Source organism: Heteronotia binoei, chromosome 7 (assembly GCF_032191835.1).
Source record: "Heteronotia binoei isolate CCM8104 ecotype False Entrance Well chromosome 7, APGP_CSIRO_Hbin_v1, whole genome shotgun sequence".
Classification (NCBI taxonomy): domain Eukaryota; kingdom Metazoa; phylum Chordata; class Lepidosauria; order Squamata; family Gekkonidae; genus Heteronotia; species Heteronotia binoei.
Genome location: NC_083229.1, coordinates 94,985,352 through 95,004,175, shown reverse-complemented (window position 1 = coordinate 95,004,175; position 18,824 = coordinate 94,985,352). Strand labels below are relative to the sequence as shown.

The 18,824-nt window shown below is 39.7% G+C and overlaps 1 protein-coding gene across 2 annotated transcripts in view; it reads left to right on the top strand.

Annotated features, from left to right (window-relative positions):
* Positions 1–18,824, top strand: part of RTTN (rotatin) — a 120,413-nt gene that overhangs the window by 39,865 nt on the left and 61,724 nt on the right. For both annotated transcript variants that reach the window (XM_060244065.1, XM_060244064.1), the window contains exons 17-27: positions 1,329–1,465; positions 2,763–2,934; positions 5,470–5,569; positions 6,847–6,935; positions 9,006–9,123; positions 11,709–11,805; positions 13,081–13,149; positions 13,760–13,948; positions 15,179–15,418; positions 16,306–16,450; positions 17,789–17,943. In XM_060244065.1, the coding sequence (XP_060100048.1) occupies positions 1,329–1,465; positions 2,763–2,934; positions 5,470–5,569; positions 6,847–6,935; positions 9,006–9,123; positions 11,709–11,805; positions 13,081–13,149; positions 13,760–13,948; positions 15,179–15,418; positions 16,306–16,450; positions 17,789–17,943 (1,511 nt within the window). The remainder of the gene's footprint in view (positions 1–1,328; positions 1,466–2,762; positions 2,935–5,469; positions 5,570–6,846; positions 6,936–9,005; positions 9,124–11,708; positions 11,806–13,080; positions 13,150–13,759; positions 13,949–15,178; positions 15,419–16,305; positions 16,451–17,788; positions 17,944–18,824) is intronic.

Here is an 18,824-nt window from a genome sequence, read left to right as displayed (position 1 = left end):
TTGCTAGTTCAGTATGGCCAGTCAGGAATTGTTTAATCAAGCTTTGAATAAGCATGATAGATATATATTTTAAAAATAAAATGCTCGTGTCTCTTTGGAATGACAGACTTTGTAGTGAAAATAGATGATTGCAGATGTAGCACTAGTTTATAGCAATGACAATGTATATGTTTTGGCAGACCGGATAGATTGGATTTGGCCTATGATTTACTAGTAGGTAATTGCTGTGGTAGAATTTCATTCACTGTTATCCAGGAAATGTTAACACCTAGTATGCAACTCCATTGAGTAGTTCTTGTAAATTTGTTAAAGTATATGCACCCTCTTGTTGAGATTGGTTTGGAGTTGAGTGCCATCAATATGCTGATAACACTCAACTCTTCTTTCTGCTGGATAACCAGCCAACAGCAAGACTCTTGGCACTATCCCAGTGTCTGGCTGCAGTAGTCCAGTGGTTAAGGGGGAGCTGGCTGAAGTTGAATCCATTCAAAATAGAGGTCATGTGACTTAGAAACACTGAAATGTTTAAATTGAGGGGTCACCCATGTGACTCATTGGTGTCCAGTGGAAAGTTGTGGATTCTGTTAAGAGCCTCAGGTGTGGTTAGATTCTCAGCTATCATTGGATAAACAGGTGTCCATGGCAGTTTGGTCAGCATTTTATCCACCTGTGCCAGGCCTGCCAGCTGGATCCTTATTTGTCTGAGTCAAACCTTATTGATTCATGCAGTGGTCACCTCCAGATCGGACAACTGCAGTTTGCTCTTTGTAGGGCTAACCTTGAAGTGTTTTGAAAATTCAGGTGGTCCAGAATGCAGCTGCCTTGTTATCGACTAGAACATCATGGTCAGTTCATATTACTCCAGTTCTGCACAGCTGCACTAGCTACCAATTAATCTGCAGATCCAATTCAAGGTGTTGGTGTTAACCTTCAAAACCCTCAACCGTCTGAGACCTTCATACCTATGGGACTGCTTCTTCAATTTGGTCATTTGTCTAGGGGTCTCTTGCAGGTGCCAGACTCCAGGATAGCTTGGTTTGCTGTCATCAGGGGAATGGTCTTTTCAGTTGTGGCCTCTGCCCTGTGGAATGCACTCTCAGATGACACCCATGCCCTTCTGGATGTGCTTAGTTGAATAGTTTAGGTTAGCCTTTGGAAGGTAACCATGTTTGGGCTGTTTTAATTCTGGAATGGTGGTAGTCACATATCTTAATGTAAATGTTTTATATTTATTTGTTTTTATGTTGGTTTTCCCTTATTGGTTTTATTATTATAAGTCATCACAAGATCCTTTGGGTTAGTAGTGACTAAAACATCTAATTAATTAGGGTTATGCAGACACAGAAGAACCTCTGGGTAAATGCATCCTTGCCCTGAGCGAAACAAATGATGGCAAAGAAGGGATTCTCCCAAGAACTACTCGGCTTAGGGCTTCCCTTCGTCTTCTGTTCTCAAAAAAACCACTGTGAGTAAACATTGTAGAGGAGCGCTTGGTATCTTTTAAAAATGTCTTGACTAGCATGTTGAATCAAGTTCTAAATACAAAGTATTTTGTTTTCTAGTAGAGGTGCCAGTTGTAGGGTAGTAAATACCCTCCCCTATAAACATTTACAGTGTCAAGAAGTAGACTCTTGAACTTTTAATGAATGGATTGATGATTGTTAATATGTATGAAATGTTTTATTATATATTTTATTTTTTTAATATTCTATGTTTGTTAATTGTTAATGTTTTTAAACTGTTGTTAGCCACCCTGAGCTCGTCAGGGGAGGGCGGGATATAAATCTGATAAATAAAATAAGTACACAAGGTGTTGAGCATATGAAAATATAGGTGACTAAAATCGGCATAACTGTGATTCGAGCATTGGTCCTCAAAGTTTTGGGTTTGATTGGGTTCCCAAAGTGGGCTTGGTCTCCTAGGAGGGTTGCCAAGTCATTAAAAAAAGAAGATAAGCAGAGTGGCTGGAAAGCATGACTGAAAAGTTGGGGTGGCATCTGCATAATTTGTGAAATGGCTGGGAAGTAGTGGTCCTCAAACTCTTTGATTGCAGGTGGATCCTAAAAGGTACAGTAAGCTTAGAAATGGGTGCCATTTCAAAGAATTTGAGAACCACTGCCCTATAGAGTTGTAGGATTTATCCAAAAAGGCTATACTTTACAAAGTCTTGATTAATAGGTAATGAGAAGGAGGGCAAGAAGGGTTGGGGAAAAAGACTTGCTTGATAGGCTAATGCAAAGTAACATCTGGGAAATAGGAATAAAAGAGCACTAAAAGAGAGGTTAACTGCACACAAGAGACGGGAGATACAAATAAGGAACTTAAATGATGCAGCTGAAATGATAAGGGCAACTTGCATGCTTACATCAGCAATAAAACTACTTAGTGTAATTTTATTGACCTTTTGTTATATCTATAAATTTGAACTAGGAGATTTTTCAGATTAGCTTGGTCAGGTGGAATTTATTCAAATAATCTTACTTTAGCTGGCTATTGTATACTATTGATTGGTGGTAGTTTTGGACAGGTCAGCTTCCTTTTGACCCAGGTTGTAGTCCTTCAGTAGGAACGATTTATTGTAATCTTGTGTAAGATGCTGGGAAGCTAAGCAGACATGGTTTTTAAAGCAGGCAGGATGTTAGAAAAACTATTTTACACAGAAGAAGTAGATGTAAAGTACATTTAGTTTGGGGGGTTTGAGAAAACTGCATTTAAAGTGCAGGTGCTGGTTCCATGATAAAGCTTACACCTTGCTTCCTCAGAGTTCGTTCCATGGCACTAAAACACCTCATGTTCCATCTTGCGGCTGAAGAAGGGACTAACTTGAAGCGCCCACTGTTGAATGGTGGTGTCCTCTCCAGTGTTCCTAATCTACTTATTGTAGAAAAACCTATTCAACTGAAGTTGGATGAAGCTAAAGAGTCAGTATTTAAGGTGAAGAAAAGTAATTGCATTATGCAAATACAAATAAGGTTGATGTTGGTATTTCAACTTTATCTGAAGATAACTGTTGAAAATATTATGTGCACTTTCGAGTTGGTGTATATTAAGAATTTCTCAGGAATAAATTGCCCAGTGTATTTTGATTAAATATATCTGAACTTCAGTATGATCAGGGCTTTTTTTTTGTAGAAAGCCCAGTAGAATTCATTTGCATATGAGACCACACCCCTGACACGAAGCCAGCCGTAACTGCGTTCCTGCTCAAAAAAAGCCCTGAGTGTGATCCTGTAGAAAGACTGTAGATCTTGCTTTCAAATACTGTATTTAAATCTGATGGTTATGAGCTTGCATAGGTAGCCTTGAAGTAATTACCGTAGTTCTAGTGCTGAATGGCTGAATCTAGCTGAATAGTAAACCAGTTAACTAATTTTGGAAGAACTCAACAGTACTAACACTTAAGAAGACTAGTGTAGGTTAAATGTATGAGCAAATCTTTCACAGTAGTAATGATTCAGGAAAGAGACTGTAACATGGCACTGTCAACCATGTGGATTAGGAAATTCTGACAGACTTTCTGTATCTGGTTTCCACAGATTCTTTTTGTTGAAAGTCATTGATCATTCCACATGTGATTTTTGCAATAACTTATTCAACTTGCTAAATCTTTTTGCCCATTTGCATGGTGCTGTGGTTTTTTACTCTTAATGTGACTAGATCTGCATGCTCAGAATGTTTTTATTCCTTTATTTCACCTTGACATTACAAGTTGCTTGTTAACCATGAGATAACTTCAGAAGAACCCTTCACATTGTTGGTGGTGTTGATTTGTGTTAAGAAAAGAAGGGAAGATTACTTCAGCTCTTTAAGAGCTCCATGGAGGCATGAATCATTTGATCATTCTTCATCTTAATTTTATATACTAAAAATAAGGAATGTTTTATGTTGACCTAGCCATTTTTTGAAAGTTACAGTAGGTGGCCTTTAATTTTAAATGAAAAAACTATATATGTATATTTTATTTTTTTGATGACTAATGGTATTTTAGGGTTTGTAGAATCTTTCGGGCTCAAGTGCCGTGTTCTACTGGAGAAAGTTTTCCTTCCAGACGTTTCGTTCTCAGCTGCGGAGAACATCCTCAGTGGCGTTGCAGCCGGAGCAGGCGCTCTGACCTTCTTGGCTACTGTGCATTGAGTGGGGCCACAGCTGCTGGAGAGCTGCTATTTATAGGCTGGAGGGGGTGTGATGAAAGGGCAATTGGTTTGTGGATGTGCCCATTGTCTTGACGTTCTCATTACTAGGAAAGATGATGGAAAACTCGGCCACACTGTATTCAGGAAACCCACACACACCGACCGCTATCTAAATAAGAATTCCAATCATCATCCTCGCCAAAAACGTACAGTTGTAAAAACCCTCATCCACCGTGCATCACGCATCTGTGAACCAAGCCAACTCCCAACAGGAACTACACCACCTCAAACAGTCACTGCAGGCCAATGGATACTCCCAACAAGAAATTAGAAGAGCCCTCCATCCCAGGAGACCATCCACACCAAATCCCGAGCCACACACAAATGTGGGTACAGCCTTCCTGCCCTACATAAAATCTGTCACCGACCGCATTGGCAAAATTCCCAAACGCCACAATGTTGACACAGTCTTCAAGCCCACACAACAGATCCGCCACATGCTGCGCTCGGCCAAAGATATGAGAGATCTACTTTCAACCCCGGGAGTCTACAAAATACCCTGCTCCTGTGGTGCAGTCTACATTGGCACTACCCAACGCAGTATCAACACCTGTCTCACCGAACACAAGAGACACTGTCACTTGTTTCAGCCAGAAAAATCAGCTGTAGCTGAACATGCACTTCAAGAAGGAGACCGCATCATCCACTTTGAAAGAACTGAAGTCCTTTCTATGGTCTCACATTATCATACCCGCCTGAACAGCGAAGCTATTGAGATTTACAAACACCAGCACAATTTTAACAGAAAGGAAGAAGGCATTTTCATCCACCAATCTTGGTACCCAGCTCTGCAAAACACCCTACAGACTATAAATTGCAGAAAGTCTCAGAACAACCAGCAAATTCCACAGAACAATCAGCAGAATCAACAACCATCTTCCTTATCTTCACACCCCTTCCAACCCTCCCAGCAATTAACACAGAACAATGGTCACGTTCAACAGCCAGTTTCCTTATCACTGCCCTTCCAGGAAGCCCCACCAAACAATGGGCACATCCACAAACCAATTGCCCTTTCATCACACCCCCTCCAGCCTATAAATAGCAGCTCTCCAGCAGCCCTGGCCCCACTCAATGCATAGCAGCCAAGAAGGTCAGAGCACCTGCTCTGGCTGCAACGCCACTGAGGATGTTCTCCGCAGCTGAGAACGAAACGTCTGGAAGGAAAACTTTCTCCAGTAGAACACGGCACTTGAGCCCGAAAGATTCTACAAACCCTAATGATGTTACCAGCCGTGAAAACCTGAAATCTTTGATAATGGTATTTTATTTTTAGGCTGAGACTATTGAAAAGATGTATGATATCTTTATCTCGGGTACTATTGATCTAGCTTTGAGGAAGTCTGCTGCTGAACAGTTAGCTGTAATTATGCAAGGTACGGCAATCTGAACATATTTACCAACAAATAAAATATTTTCTGTTTAGCAATAGTCTTAACAATAATGTCCACTTAAAGTGGTGAATTGTATTGCCTACTAAGAGATGATCTTAATCATTTTCAAACTTGTCCATGGATGACACATTTAGGTGAAGTATTCATAGCTGTTTAAGAACCTGTCCAATTGATGCAGATGGAACTATCTGTGCAGCTGGATCTTATGCATATTACTCAGAAGTATGTCCTACTGAGGTCTGTGGGATTTTGTCCAAACTAAGTATTGCACAGGATTTCAGCTTCAGTAATTTGACAATCTAGTTTTTATGTTTGACATTACACACATTTCAGTAGGGATGTAATATGGTTCTGCCTAGTCTCTTTTCTCTGCCACATGTTAATTTTTAAATAATTATTGTCATCTCATTTATGCACCTTAAAGGTCACCAGCAGCGTAACAAATTTAAACATATGAATGTACTTGCCTTTCACTGATAATAAGCAGGATCTTAGATTAAGTGGAAAAGTTTCCTGCTAGATAAGATTGTAATTTTGCAAGGATGTAAGTTACAGCAACCCAAATCTTTGCAGAGCATTCTTGGTATCTTTTGAAATTTGAATGGTATGTTCCTACATATTCCTTGTTTTTGCTTGCTAAGTACTGTACTGCTCACCTAGGAAAAATGTGTCATGCTGCATATTGTTATCCTGTCCTTCCTCCCAAGTTTAGGGTGTCATGCATGGTTCTTCCATTTTATTCTCAACAGCCCTGCGAAGCAGATTATGTAGAGAGAGAGTGATCATAGCTGACCTGAGTTTCCCAGATCCTAGTCACTTTCCAACCACTATACCACAGTAATTCCTCTCAAAGTACTGTATTGCCCTGTAGTATTGGAACTATATGAGTTGAGTTGCAAAGCTACTGCCTCAGGTCTTGTTATCCCTTCCCTCTCATAGGTTATGAGATGGTCTAGTAACCTCTAATAATTCCACACCTGTGGTATGAATTTCATGAACTTGGAGTTCCCTGCCTCAGTAAATAGCAGTGAAGTGAGCTGAGCATGGTGATGTCATATGCTTTGAATTCCTGGAGGAGAAGCATGCAATTTTTCAAAAAATCTATGTCTTGTCTAATTTTGCTTCAGAGAGCAATCTGCCACAATGTGTACTGACTCTGCATGCCATATTGTAGATAAGATTTGAAATTCCAAACAGTTAGTTTGTCTGCATGAATATGCTTGATGAACTTCTAACTTTTGCTAATTTTTCTCTTTCAGATTCAAAAATGCATGAGATCATTAAAAAGATGGGTGTGATAGACAGAATACTTGGTTATTGTACTGAATGCATTCACCGTGATGGCAAGGTAAGCAAAGACAATTTTTTTCCTTGTATTCCTCTTGAATGTTCAATAAAAGAACAACATATATAGCTTTCCAAATGTCTTCAAAAGGCAACTTCACATCCATAGTTCTTGCTTCTATAGCACAGAAGTGTTAGTTGTAGTTAAGTATATCTAATTTAAACTTCAATTTCTGTAATGCTCAGATCAGCCACTTTGTGTATCTTACTGTTACTATGATAAGCATACTTTTGAACTCAGGGCAAAGAACTGGCAGATAAAGTGGCAACAGCAATTTTAATGTGCCAGGGTATTCATGATTAGAGAAATTTTGCTGGTTTAAGTGCTGATATTCCATAAACAATTTTAAATAAAGTTTTGATCTTATGATACAAAGCATCTGGAAAGCTTTTATTTTGGTGTATGCTCACTTTTGGCCATGGCAGTTAGAAAATATAATGTGTAATGTTGCAACTATTCGGCATGCAATGCAGTACAGTAAAATCATGATGTAACTAATCAAATCTACGATGATGCATAGCTTAGCTATAAGCTTGCTAGAGTTGGGTGTGACCTGAGAAAATGTGGTTTTGTTCGCAGTTCATGACTTGACTGGTTAGTGAGCCACGAACCATCATGAACTTTTAGGCACCAAATGAACTTGTTTGGTTGTGAGATTTGTGACATAGTAGAATGCCCCTCACCCCAGCATGCTAGGGACACCAAACTTGTAGGGGATCTCTGTCTGACTCTCCCCTACCTATCCTTCAAGTCGATATTACAGCATCCCAAAGAAGGTGCCCCCAGGAAAGTGCTTTCTGGGGAAATGACAGGCACAGATTTAGGGGGCGCAGGAGTGTCTAGAGCAGACCCTGTGCAACCTTGAGACATCAAACTCCAGGAGACTTTCTCCTGATGCTCCTCTACATGCTCTCCAAGCTATGTGCAGATTGGATTTAGTGCTTTTGGATGAAATGTCAGGAGCAGTGCATAGAATGTACCTCCTGCAAGCTACATACACCAAACACGCAGGGAATGGATTACATGTCTGGGGTCCCAATTATGAGGTTCCAGTGCTCTCTCTGGAAAAGACAGCAGAGTTCATGAACCTGCTCAGGAACAAGCCAGTGACATCAAACTCATAGGGAAACTTTACCTGGGCGGATCTTCTCCCTAGCCAGACACTAAGAACAAGGAAAGCATCCCCCTGTGCTTACACCCCCCCAAGTCTCCAAAGAGACGAATCTTTAAGATCCTATATGGTCAGGAACTCGTGTATCTTTGGGACAGTGTCTCCTGGTATACCCCCCCCAAGGACAAGTCCCCGGCCTGAGATACATTTGGCTGTACTTGACCAGGGAACACCCCAACCTCATGGAGCTTGGTGTGAGCAGAGAGCCAGAGTGACTCAAGAGCCCAAAGTCCACCTAAAACCCATGCCCCACCAGGGAGTGGTGTTCACAATCAGGAATAAATGTTCTCTGCTTTTAACAAGTTCCTTGCATCCTTGCCAACAACCAAAAGCTCAGAGGGAGCTGATCTGAGGATATATATAGTATTCTGATCTCATAGAGCAGAATGGGAAAATTGTTATTTGGAGCCAGCTATGCCAAGCTTTGAAAGGATCTTATTGGTGTTTCCAAGGCTGGAGAATTCTGCCCTACTTATAGCTTTGAAGTTTGATAAACATTTTGATTGAGCAGAGACAGTCTGTTTAGAAGTGCATCCATTAATGAACCGTCACGAACCGCTTGAAAGTTCATGCCAGTTGATCTTCGGTTTGTGAACCATAAATTAGCCAAAATTCATAATGAACGTTAGTTTATGAGCTGGTTCATCCCCATTTCTACCGCTTGGCAAACTCTGAGCTTTTCTAACAGTTCATGGATTTTTATGTGTGCTTAATCATTTTTTTAATTATCCCTGACTTTTGAAAAGCAGTGCATGGGATGTTTCCATTCCTGATAACTGTTCTCATCTCAGTGTTCCCAAGTGATTGATTGAGTTGATGCTTTCAAAGAGTGTGGATTTAAAGTACCATACTGTATTTGCAAGTAACTGTAGTAAAAAAAAACCCTTTTTATCTTTTGACAGATCATGGACTGTATGATACTGCCATGTCTTACACTCTTAAGGAAGCTTGTATATGCAGATCCAGTTAAACGGCTGTCATTAGCCTATCAACCTTATGTCTTGCTCATGTTATTTCGAGGTAATTTATTGCTATTGTATTGTGCAACTTCCTTAATAACTAAAACCTACTCTACAAAACTGGGAAGCTACAGCAGTGCGAGACATAAACCCAAGTAATTTGGACTCATTACACTTTGCTGTTAAAGAAAACAAAGTGTACTTCACTTATTTTGTACTTCACTTATTTTGGTGACGTTTTGCTCTTACTAATATTAGTACACCAGAATCTGTCTTCATTGTATAGGCTTTTAGTTGAGGCAGTGAGCATCCAGTAGAATTGGCCCTTCCTATCTAAACCCCATTTATATCTGCTCAAATTGCCTTAAATTGTTTATGTGAACTCCTGGCCTAATCCACCATGATCAGATTTATTTATGCAACTTCTGACCAGAATTAATTTATGTAACTTCTGACCAGAATTAATATTAGCCATCTTATAGAAACTGTATGTTACATTATGTATCTTACTGTATGATTTTATATTGTAGGCCATCCTGAGCCTGCCTTGGTGGGAAGGGTGGGATAGAAATTACAAAAATAATTTAATAAATACAACTAAATCTACAACTAATATCAATATTTAATGAGGGAAAGTCATACGTATATTGGCATCTTCTGTCAGTGTGAACGTTTTTTTTTCTTTAACAGCAAAGTGTACTGAATCCAAATTACTTGACTTTATGTCTCGTACTGCTGTAGCTTGCCAGTTTTTTTAAAGTAGGTTTTAGTTATTAAGTTTTGCTATGCAGAATCTACTCTTTTTTAGGAAAATGAGGATGCTGGTGTATGTCCAATAACTAAATTATTAATAGTTAGACTGCTTGGATAATGGAACTAATATGATAAAAAAATTTCCTTCCAAAATGTGGCAGATTCAGGGCAGCTCCAGAGCATATGACTTAATATCTCATCACATCTCCAATGTCTTATCAGAGTAGGCAGTTGAGTACCAGTGGATATTAATGTGACATTTATTTGTATTTGTTTATATGTAAATTAGAAGCAGTTGGTCCATGCAAAAAGGTGAACAATACATAAAGGATTTTTAAACTCGATTCCTGGGAGAATGCTAATATTGCCAGGGTCAGGTTACACTGAGTACAAGACGTGCTTCCTCAGATTTACAGCAGATCTTGCACCATTGAAGATTTGGACCCTTAGCCCATGGATGGCCTAGGCTAGCCTGTTGGGCAGGGGCCTTATTTGGATTGTGTAAGGAGGATAGGCTTCAGGATGCCCTTTGGTTTCAGTTCCTAACCTGGAATGGCCCCAGATGGTTGCTATTTGCCCCACTGGATAGACACAAGGTAAATGGTGTTCATCTGGGCTGTTTTGGGATGGGAAAACATTGGGGCTGAGGAAGTTGAAGCCCTTTCTCCTTGCATGCCAGTCCAAATTAAGTCTTACAAACCTGGGAGTCCAAGTTTAAAATTGGAACTTGTAAGGACATGTGAACCTGGGGAAGGGCTCTTAGTAATCTTAGTAGTGACTTTTTCAAAGTGATACTTCCAAATTTTCATAGTAAGGACAGCAAATAAGAAGCCTGATAAATATTTTACTAGACATAAGAAAAGCAATATTATCTGTTGTTTTTCAGGTCTATAGTTTTACAGTTCCCTATTGACAGAGGTGATATTAACATGATAATACTAAATCTGTGGCTATAAAGATTTATTTTAATATCTTGTTTCTGTTCACTATTTGTAAACAGTAGAGATCAGTAGAGGCCTTGTTTATGTCCTCAGTGATACAGAGCTAACCTATTAACCTGCTTTGTAAACATATTTAAGATTTTAGCAATATTTGCATGTGTATGTTGCATTAGCAGAGGCTATTTTTTGCCAGTTCGGTGTAGTGGTTAAGTGTGCGGACACTTATCTGGAAGAACCGGGTTTGATTCCCCAATCCTCCACTTCCAGATGCTGGAATGGCCTTGAGTTAGCCATAGCTATCGCAGGAGTTGTCCTTGAAAGGGCAGCTGCTGTGAGAGCCCTCTCAGCCCCACCCACCTCACAGGGTGTCTGTTGTGGGGGGAGAAGATATAGGAGATTGTAAGTCACGCTGGGTCTCTGATTCAGAGAGAAGGACAGGGTATAAATCTGCAGTCATCTTTTTTGTATTTTTTTTTGTGTGTGCATGCCTGGAAGTCATGGTGACTTCTGGTAACCCCTACTGAGTCATGGAGGATGTTCCGAAAAGTTGCTTGATACATCCTGCCCTTGCCTCCTGCTCCTGGTATTCCAAGGAGGTCTCCCATCCAAGTATTTTCCAGGGTTGATGCTGCTTAACCTCAGAGATCAAGTTTGCCTGGCCGGTCCAGGTCAGGGCACTACTTAATAGTATTGAGATCAATACCATGTAGACTTTTTGATGGCAGTTGCAACTTCACAGAAGTATATGGTGAGCCTAGACAATGGAAAAATTTAAAGTTTTCTTTTAAATTCTAAGGCTATAACTCACTGCAGTGGTAGATTCCAGTTGCAGCTTGATAGTACATTCCATTTTAAAAGCATACCTGGATTTCTTCTGCAGTTAATGCTTTAAGTTAGCAGGCTTGTGTCTTTATTACTCAGGATTTATAACTGTATTTTGTGTTATACTTAGTTTCTTTACTATTCCAAGAACATGGTGCTGTGGTGAATGAAGTAGCAGTGTTACTTTGCCTTCTACTGTTTGATGAAGCAGCAAGGAAAGAGATGTGGTAGGCTATACCGATTTGTTCACTCTCCTGCCAATCAAAGTATGCAGAGTTCCTGATATCTTCCAAGATGAATGTACATTTATAAGCGATACTTACATCTGAATTTTCCTCCATATACTTTGTTATATTTATCAGCCTGAATAATTTAAAACTTAAACAATGACCTTATTTTTATTGTTCACTATGGTGCAGTTGTAAGAGCCACGTGGCGCAGAGTGGTAAAGTTGCAGTACTGTAGTTGGAGCCCTCTGCTCACGACCTGAGTTTGATCCCAGCGGAAGCTGGTTCAGGTAGCCAGCTCGAGGTTGACTCAGCCTTCCATCCTTCTGAGGTTGGTAAAATGAGTACCCAGCTTGCTGGGGGGAAAGTGTAGATGACTGGGGAAGGCAATGGCAAACCACCCCGTAAAAAGTCTGCCATGAAAACGTGAAAGCAACGTCACCCCAGAGTTGAAAACGACTGGCGCTTGCACAGGGGACTACCTTCTTTACCTTTATGGTGCAGTTAGTGGAGACCTTATTTTTGTTAAAGCAAACCTCTGAATGGAATGCTGATATTGCTAAGTCCATGAATAAGCTAAAGCCCATTAGTGTTAAAGAGCCTCATTGGGTTAGGTTTCAAAGTTTGATCCAAGGGCCACTAAATGTTTTGCCCACACTAGCTGAAAGCTTTAAAACATTTCACTTATAGTCGTATTGAAAAGTTCAGTGCAGCTGCTGAAGAAGAACCAACATAAGTTGCAAACCTGAAATGTAATCTCCCTATGTCTTGCTTTGATTCATATGTTAATGACATGTCTTTAATAGTAGCTTGGTGCAAATTCCAGTTTGATCCCACAGGACAAATATGTAACATTGGCGAGGGCAATATATCCCTTATTAGTAGCGGTAATATTTCAGATGCCTCTGCTTTAAACTGTTAGATTTATTGAAAAGTGGACATTTATAATGTTTTGGAAGAACAATTTTTAAGACTAATCTCAAATGATATGTATTTTTCCCTATTTTTTGACAAGGATGACTTTAATTTTGTTCAGTTTGTATTTATAGTGATAGTTGCTTTAGGCTTTAAAGAGAAAAAGTATCTAAATAAAATATAAATTGGAGGGTAGGGGGATATTCCTTTCAAGCCCCTGGCTTGTTATAAATAATAGTAAGTTCACTTAGCATTTTATTGCAGGAAATTTTCAGAGTCATGTCTTTAAGTGTCAGAATTATAAATGCACATTGTTTAACCCAACAAGAATATTTCTTGATGTGTGTATTTTCTTTATAGGGCTGATGAAATTTCCTGTGATTCTTCCAGCACTTTTCCTTTTAGTTTGCCTGTTGCAATTGTGAGACGGTAGGTCTCTCTCGTGTCTTTCTCTGTCACAAAAAGCTTTGACGCTGTAGAAGTGTATGACTCCACTTCAGCCCCTACTTTAGGAAATTCAGCCCCTACCTGCAGCTGGATTCTGTGATGCTGCAGGAGGGCCACCTTTGCATCCCTGGAAGGAAGAAGAGCAGGGCTGCGGTAGCAGTTGGTTTCCTTTAGGGGGCATAGTCAGTGCTTGGTCGGTGGGCTTTGCCCTCCCCCTCTGTCTCAGTCTTGCCTCCTGCTTGGCCCACCCTTCCACCCTGGCTATAGTGCAATCTTTTGCTGGTCACCCAATTTCATAGGGGACTGTACCACCAGTTAATATTTGTCCTCTGCCATTAGGATTTTTAAATAAAGTGGCCCTTAGTTTACCCAACATTGTTGTCTGTCTCTTTATTCCAACTGGGGTGGCAATGTATATGGCAGGGATGGACAAACTTACTTAACGTAAGAGCCACATAGAATAAACGGTGTTTGAGAGCTGCAAGACATAAACAAATATTACACACATGTCTTTCTTAAAACTCTTAATACAGAAAGATAAATGACATATGTATGCACTTTGTTTCCTAATATTTCTGTTTCTCCCATAAAGATATCATCTACCAGTCAGAATTGCTGCTCATCATGCAGTGAGTCCTAACTCAGTCGTGTTACCATTTTCTTGTGAACTCTGGTCCTTGAAACCTGTGTCAGACATGCTTAAAATGGCTTGGAATCTGTCTTGGTTTCATAGTATTGATAATATACTACAACTAATAAATTATGATACAGGCAGTCACGGGTAAGCTATCATACTTTACTATATTTAAACTCAGGTTTAGAGTTGACTTGTACTAGAAATGAAAAAGCTTAAAAGATAATCTGCTTGTAAGGAATGCTATCAAGAGGTTCTTAGTGTGTGACACTGTAATCTGTGATTTCAGACTTGTTTCTTCTGTTACTTGCTGTAATGAGAATCTTCCCTTTTTTAAAAAACCCTGGCATGGGTTCTTATTCTGGTCCATATTAGAAGGTTTTTAGTCTCCTCATTTTAATTCTCCATAGTTCAAACTATCATGATAAGGTGGAGTAGAGAGATAAATCAAGTTTCCCCACTTGCAGCAGGTCTTTGGATCCAAATGTTACATTTGTTGGTGCGATGAGTCTTGGTGCATCAGAGCAAGTCTCTACCATTAGGTTTGGATCTGATCTGTAATCTGAACTTTGTTTTTTTTCCCTGACAGTTCTATCATATACAAATGGTTGCATTCAGACAGTATGTTAAATCTTTGCTCATGGTGGTGTCTACAATAAATTCTGTTTACCAAATGAAAGGATCAAATCCCAGTTTGTGCATAAACTTGAAGGCTTTTGCTGCTTATCCTTACCTGCATGAAAGAGACAGCCTTCTTGTAGTGGTGTTGCTATCGCAGCTTGTGAATTCTCAGCAACCCATAATTGTACATTGTGGCTGAAACTGTTTCGTAAGCCCTGGTGTGAAATCCCAGTTTGTTGGACTGCTTGCTTTCAGGCACTGTGAGTAACTGGGACTTGATCAAGCCATAGTTTACAAGCCGTTATAGTGATTTAATAATACAGCCAGTGTCTTGATTTTGCTGGAAAGGAGGTAAAAACCAGCTGCCTTAGAAGTTTGTATTGCAGAGCACAGTAAATGCTATTTAGTAGCACTTGGGACAAGTAGAGCACGAAAGACAAGTAGACTTTACTGATACTTGTGTTTCCTCTTTCATTTCCCTACTTTTTATTTACTTATTTTCAGGAGGCTCATTTCCTACTGTGAGAACTGTGGTAAACAGATCAATTAAAATTTTTGAAGCCAGAATTCTCTTATGGCCCTCACAGGAATAGCAGTAGTTGAAAGCCAAACTTTTAAAAGTCTCATGCTACCCAGAATTTTAAAGAATTGAGATTCATGTGGTAAAGACAGTAATAAAAAACTTTAATTGCTTCATGAGTGCAGTCTCTTTTTAAAAAATCACCACATAAACTTGCATTTTCTCTTTCATTTCAGATTTCTAGACGCACTAAAACTGTCTTCAGCAGATATTATGGCACTGAAGATAACGCACACAAGCAGTGGACTGCAAGATTGTCTTAATTCAATCATTCAAGCAGTGTCCCACAGGGAAGTTAGGGCTGCTGTCACTAGGATGAATTTTTATGTTTTAAATGACAGGCTGGCATTAATGTGCAGCAGTGGTCCTTGTGGGGCCACTTTGAAGTCTTCAGCTTGGCAAACAGCATTAAGCAGGTCAGTGTGTAAGTGCAAAGTATGTAACTAGCTACAAAGCTGCTTGTCACAGTAGATTTGACTTTGAAACTTTCAAAGGTATCTGGCCTCTTTGGAGTCTTTCCCAGGCACTTGCCACTGGAATAAACATCTTTAAAATAGCAGACGCTTTTCAGTTCCACACCAGTGGGAGAATTTTCAAATTCATCAACTAGATGACGGAGTTCTTCTTTGCTCTCTCTCCCCCCTCCCCCAAATCTACCAAATACAACGTTATCAAACAAGCTTTTCCCACCTGCCGTCCTTCAGCTGGGTCATCAGTACTTACTATTCTGACAATGAAGCCCTATCAAGGATTACTCCAGTGAAATCTATGCATTAGATTAATGTAATTCAAGATTGCACTGAGATGGTGCTGTTTTGTACGGATCTCCTCTGCTTTGGTCCCCATCCTCTCTGAGTTAGGGAGTTCTTCATCACCAGCCTGTGTTACTTCCCAAGGGAGTTCTCAGGCGAATGAGACTGTTGCTATAAGCAATGCCTTGTCATTCTGTGAATATTCAGAAGGTACGTCAAAGTGTAACCAAGTGAAATATGTAAATTCTATTCACTGCAATTTTTTTGCTTGTGTCCCTTCTGTTGCTCGAATATCATGTTACAGTGGTCTCTGGAAATGTCATAGCCTTGACTCACTGTGTTTTGAACTTGAGTCAGGCATCCTGAGATTCTAGCAAGTAAAATGCTAGCCCATCTCTGTTAGCCTTAGCATTCTTTAAATTTTAAAAATAAATAATTACTATTAAGTACTCTTGATATTTTAAGCCTGCAAAATAGAATAAAAATATGCAATTAAGTTCCATACTGAAAACACATTGGTGAATGTATTTACTATTAATTTTATACCAAAGGTTTCTTCAGGTGCTTCCAGCTTCAACTGAAGATGAAAAACTCCTGACTGATGTCTTACGTTTTCTGAACAAGTTACTAAAAGAGCAACAAAGCACTTCAGATGTAGAACACCTAAAGTGGATTCTGGATGTATCACTGAAGCGTGTAAGCTCCCAGTTGGCAACATTTTCGATACTGGCCTTCCCTTCAGATGAAGGGCCAGCAGCATTGGTTCAGCTGACTGAACCATTGGTTCAGCCTGCTGACTGACTTCTAAGCAAACAAACATGATCAAGGGTGCAAAAACTCCTAAGGATGATGGACTTTAGTTAAGACTTTCAAACACTTCATCTGTTATATATTATTCCCCTCTGTTGTGGCTTATGCGCAAGAGTGAGCTTTCTTACGGGAATCAAAGCATTGGTCCATCTAACTCTAGTACTGTCTGCTTTGATGGGCAGTGACTCTTCAAAGTCTCAGGCAAAGGTCTTCCCAGGGGGATAAGTAGCCCTGATGTTTGAAATCATTTTAATCACACATGTCAGGGATTGCACTTGGTCTTCTGCTTGAAACGCATTTGAAATCATGTCCCTCTCGTGGTTGAGAAGGATAAACAAACCTCTTGCGTGGGTCTCAGTTTGATAGAAGGTGGCTGAATTGTATAATGGTGCAGGGGAATGGATCAGTAGTGTATACTAGGAGCTAGACTGGCCTTCCATTTGTGTAATCCTACAGAAAGTAATTCCTGGATAGTTTGAGATTTTGAGTAGTGGAATTTAAATTCCATCTATGTAATGTGGCTGTGAAACTAGAATCATTCTATCAGGCGTATAAATTCTGCAGAGGTTCAAGAGGGGAGCACTTTAGGGAACAATATAGGATGCAAGGCATGGGACTTCAAGGAAACAACTCTTCTTTCTCACTTTGACCCAGCAAGTTCCTCAAAGGGAACAAATGCACACATGAGAGTATAGTGGGGATCGCTCTTCTTGCTATAAGCCCACCCATGTCAAATTCCATATTCTCAGGGGTCTCAGCTTTTTAGAGAACACGTAATGGTACTAAAAAGGGTATAAAGTTTCTAGTGGCATTAGAAAGCTGATAAAGTTCATTTCTCTAAACTTACTGAGTTTGCAAAAAAGGTTGGGATGATTTGTATATACTTCAAAAGGGAATAGAGTTCTTGGAAAGGCTAATTCTGTTTGCAAATAAGAATTCTGTTAAGTTCTTTCAGATGATAAGTCATTTGATCGACCTGCACCCTGCCAAGTACTTTTCATTATCTTGTCACTTGAACTTTGCACATTGATGAAAGTAGCTTATCCAAAAAGTATTGGATGATTCAGCAGTTCAGTTCAATATGGAAGACTCAAAGATTAAGGGCTTGTTGCTTTATAATTTGCCATGGTACAAGTCATGAACTACCATTTCAATTATGGAGAACCAGCTATTAAGGTCTCAGTCCTTCTGTTGTGAAGATGTCTCACTGCTTTTTTTCTACAGAATCCAGAGTCTCTACTAGCTCTGATTGTGCAGCCAGAATCCCAACCACAAGATGAAATGGATGACACAAAGACTACTGTCAGACGACAACTTCAGAAAGAATTGATTACTTTCTTTAATACACTTCTGCTTAGCTTCATGTCAGCTACTGACAGGTATAGTATAAAAATGATGTCCATATAAATCAGCTTACAGCAATACTGCAATTTGCTGATAGGGATACCATAGAGAGTTTGGGCAAGCGTTTTGGCTTTGAACACTTTAATAGCTGCTGGAACTAATTGGTTGCCCCTTGCAAAGAAAAACTGTTTAATTTGAGCAGCTGAACATTTAGCCAAGTTGTTACGATGTGAAACCCAGCTTAATTTGTGATTAAAAGTGATCCCCAAGTATTTAAAAAATTTTGTTTGCTCAATTGTTGAGTTGCCAATAAACCATCTCTGTGGGCGCCAGCAATTTGAAAAGACAACTACTTTAGATTTGGCATAATTGATAGAAAGTGAATTACAATTACAGTAGTCATAAAAGGCATTCAAATACCTTTGCAGGCCCACTCTTGTACAAGAGAGGATGGTAGTGTCATCGGCATAAAGTAATAAGGGGACCGCTCGGCCTGCAAGTTTAGGTGGATGACCGTTAATAGGGTTCAAAAATTGTGCCAGGTCAGTTAAAAATAAATTAAAAAGATGCGGGGCCAGCACGCAACCTTGTTTAACCCCCTTAAACACTGGGATTTTACTAGTCAAGTCACTGCTAGAAGAAAATTTCACTTGGCAAAAGGTATTAGAATGAAGTTTCCTCAAGAGAAACAGCAGACGGGGGTCCATTCCCAGGTAACCTAGCTTGATCCATAGTTGGGCTCTATCTATTGAATCAAAAGCACCCTTCAAATCGATGAAGGCAGCGTATAATTTTTTTGACCCGGTATGCATATATTTTTCAGCAAGGAAGGCCAGAATGCAGCAGTGATCCATAGCAGATTTGCCTTTGAATCTAGCTAGTGAAGAGACCAGTCTGTATCCCATTTCTCTCTCGG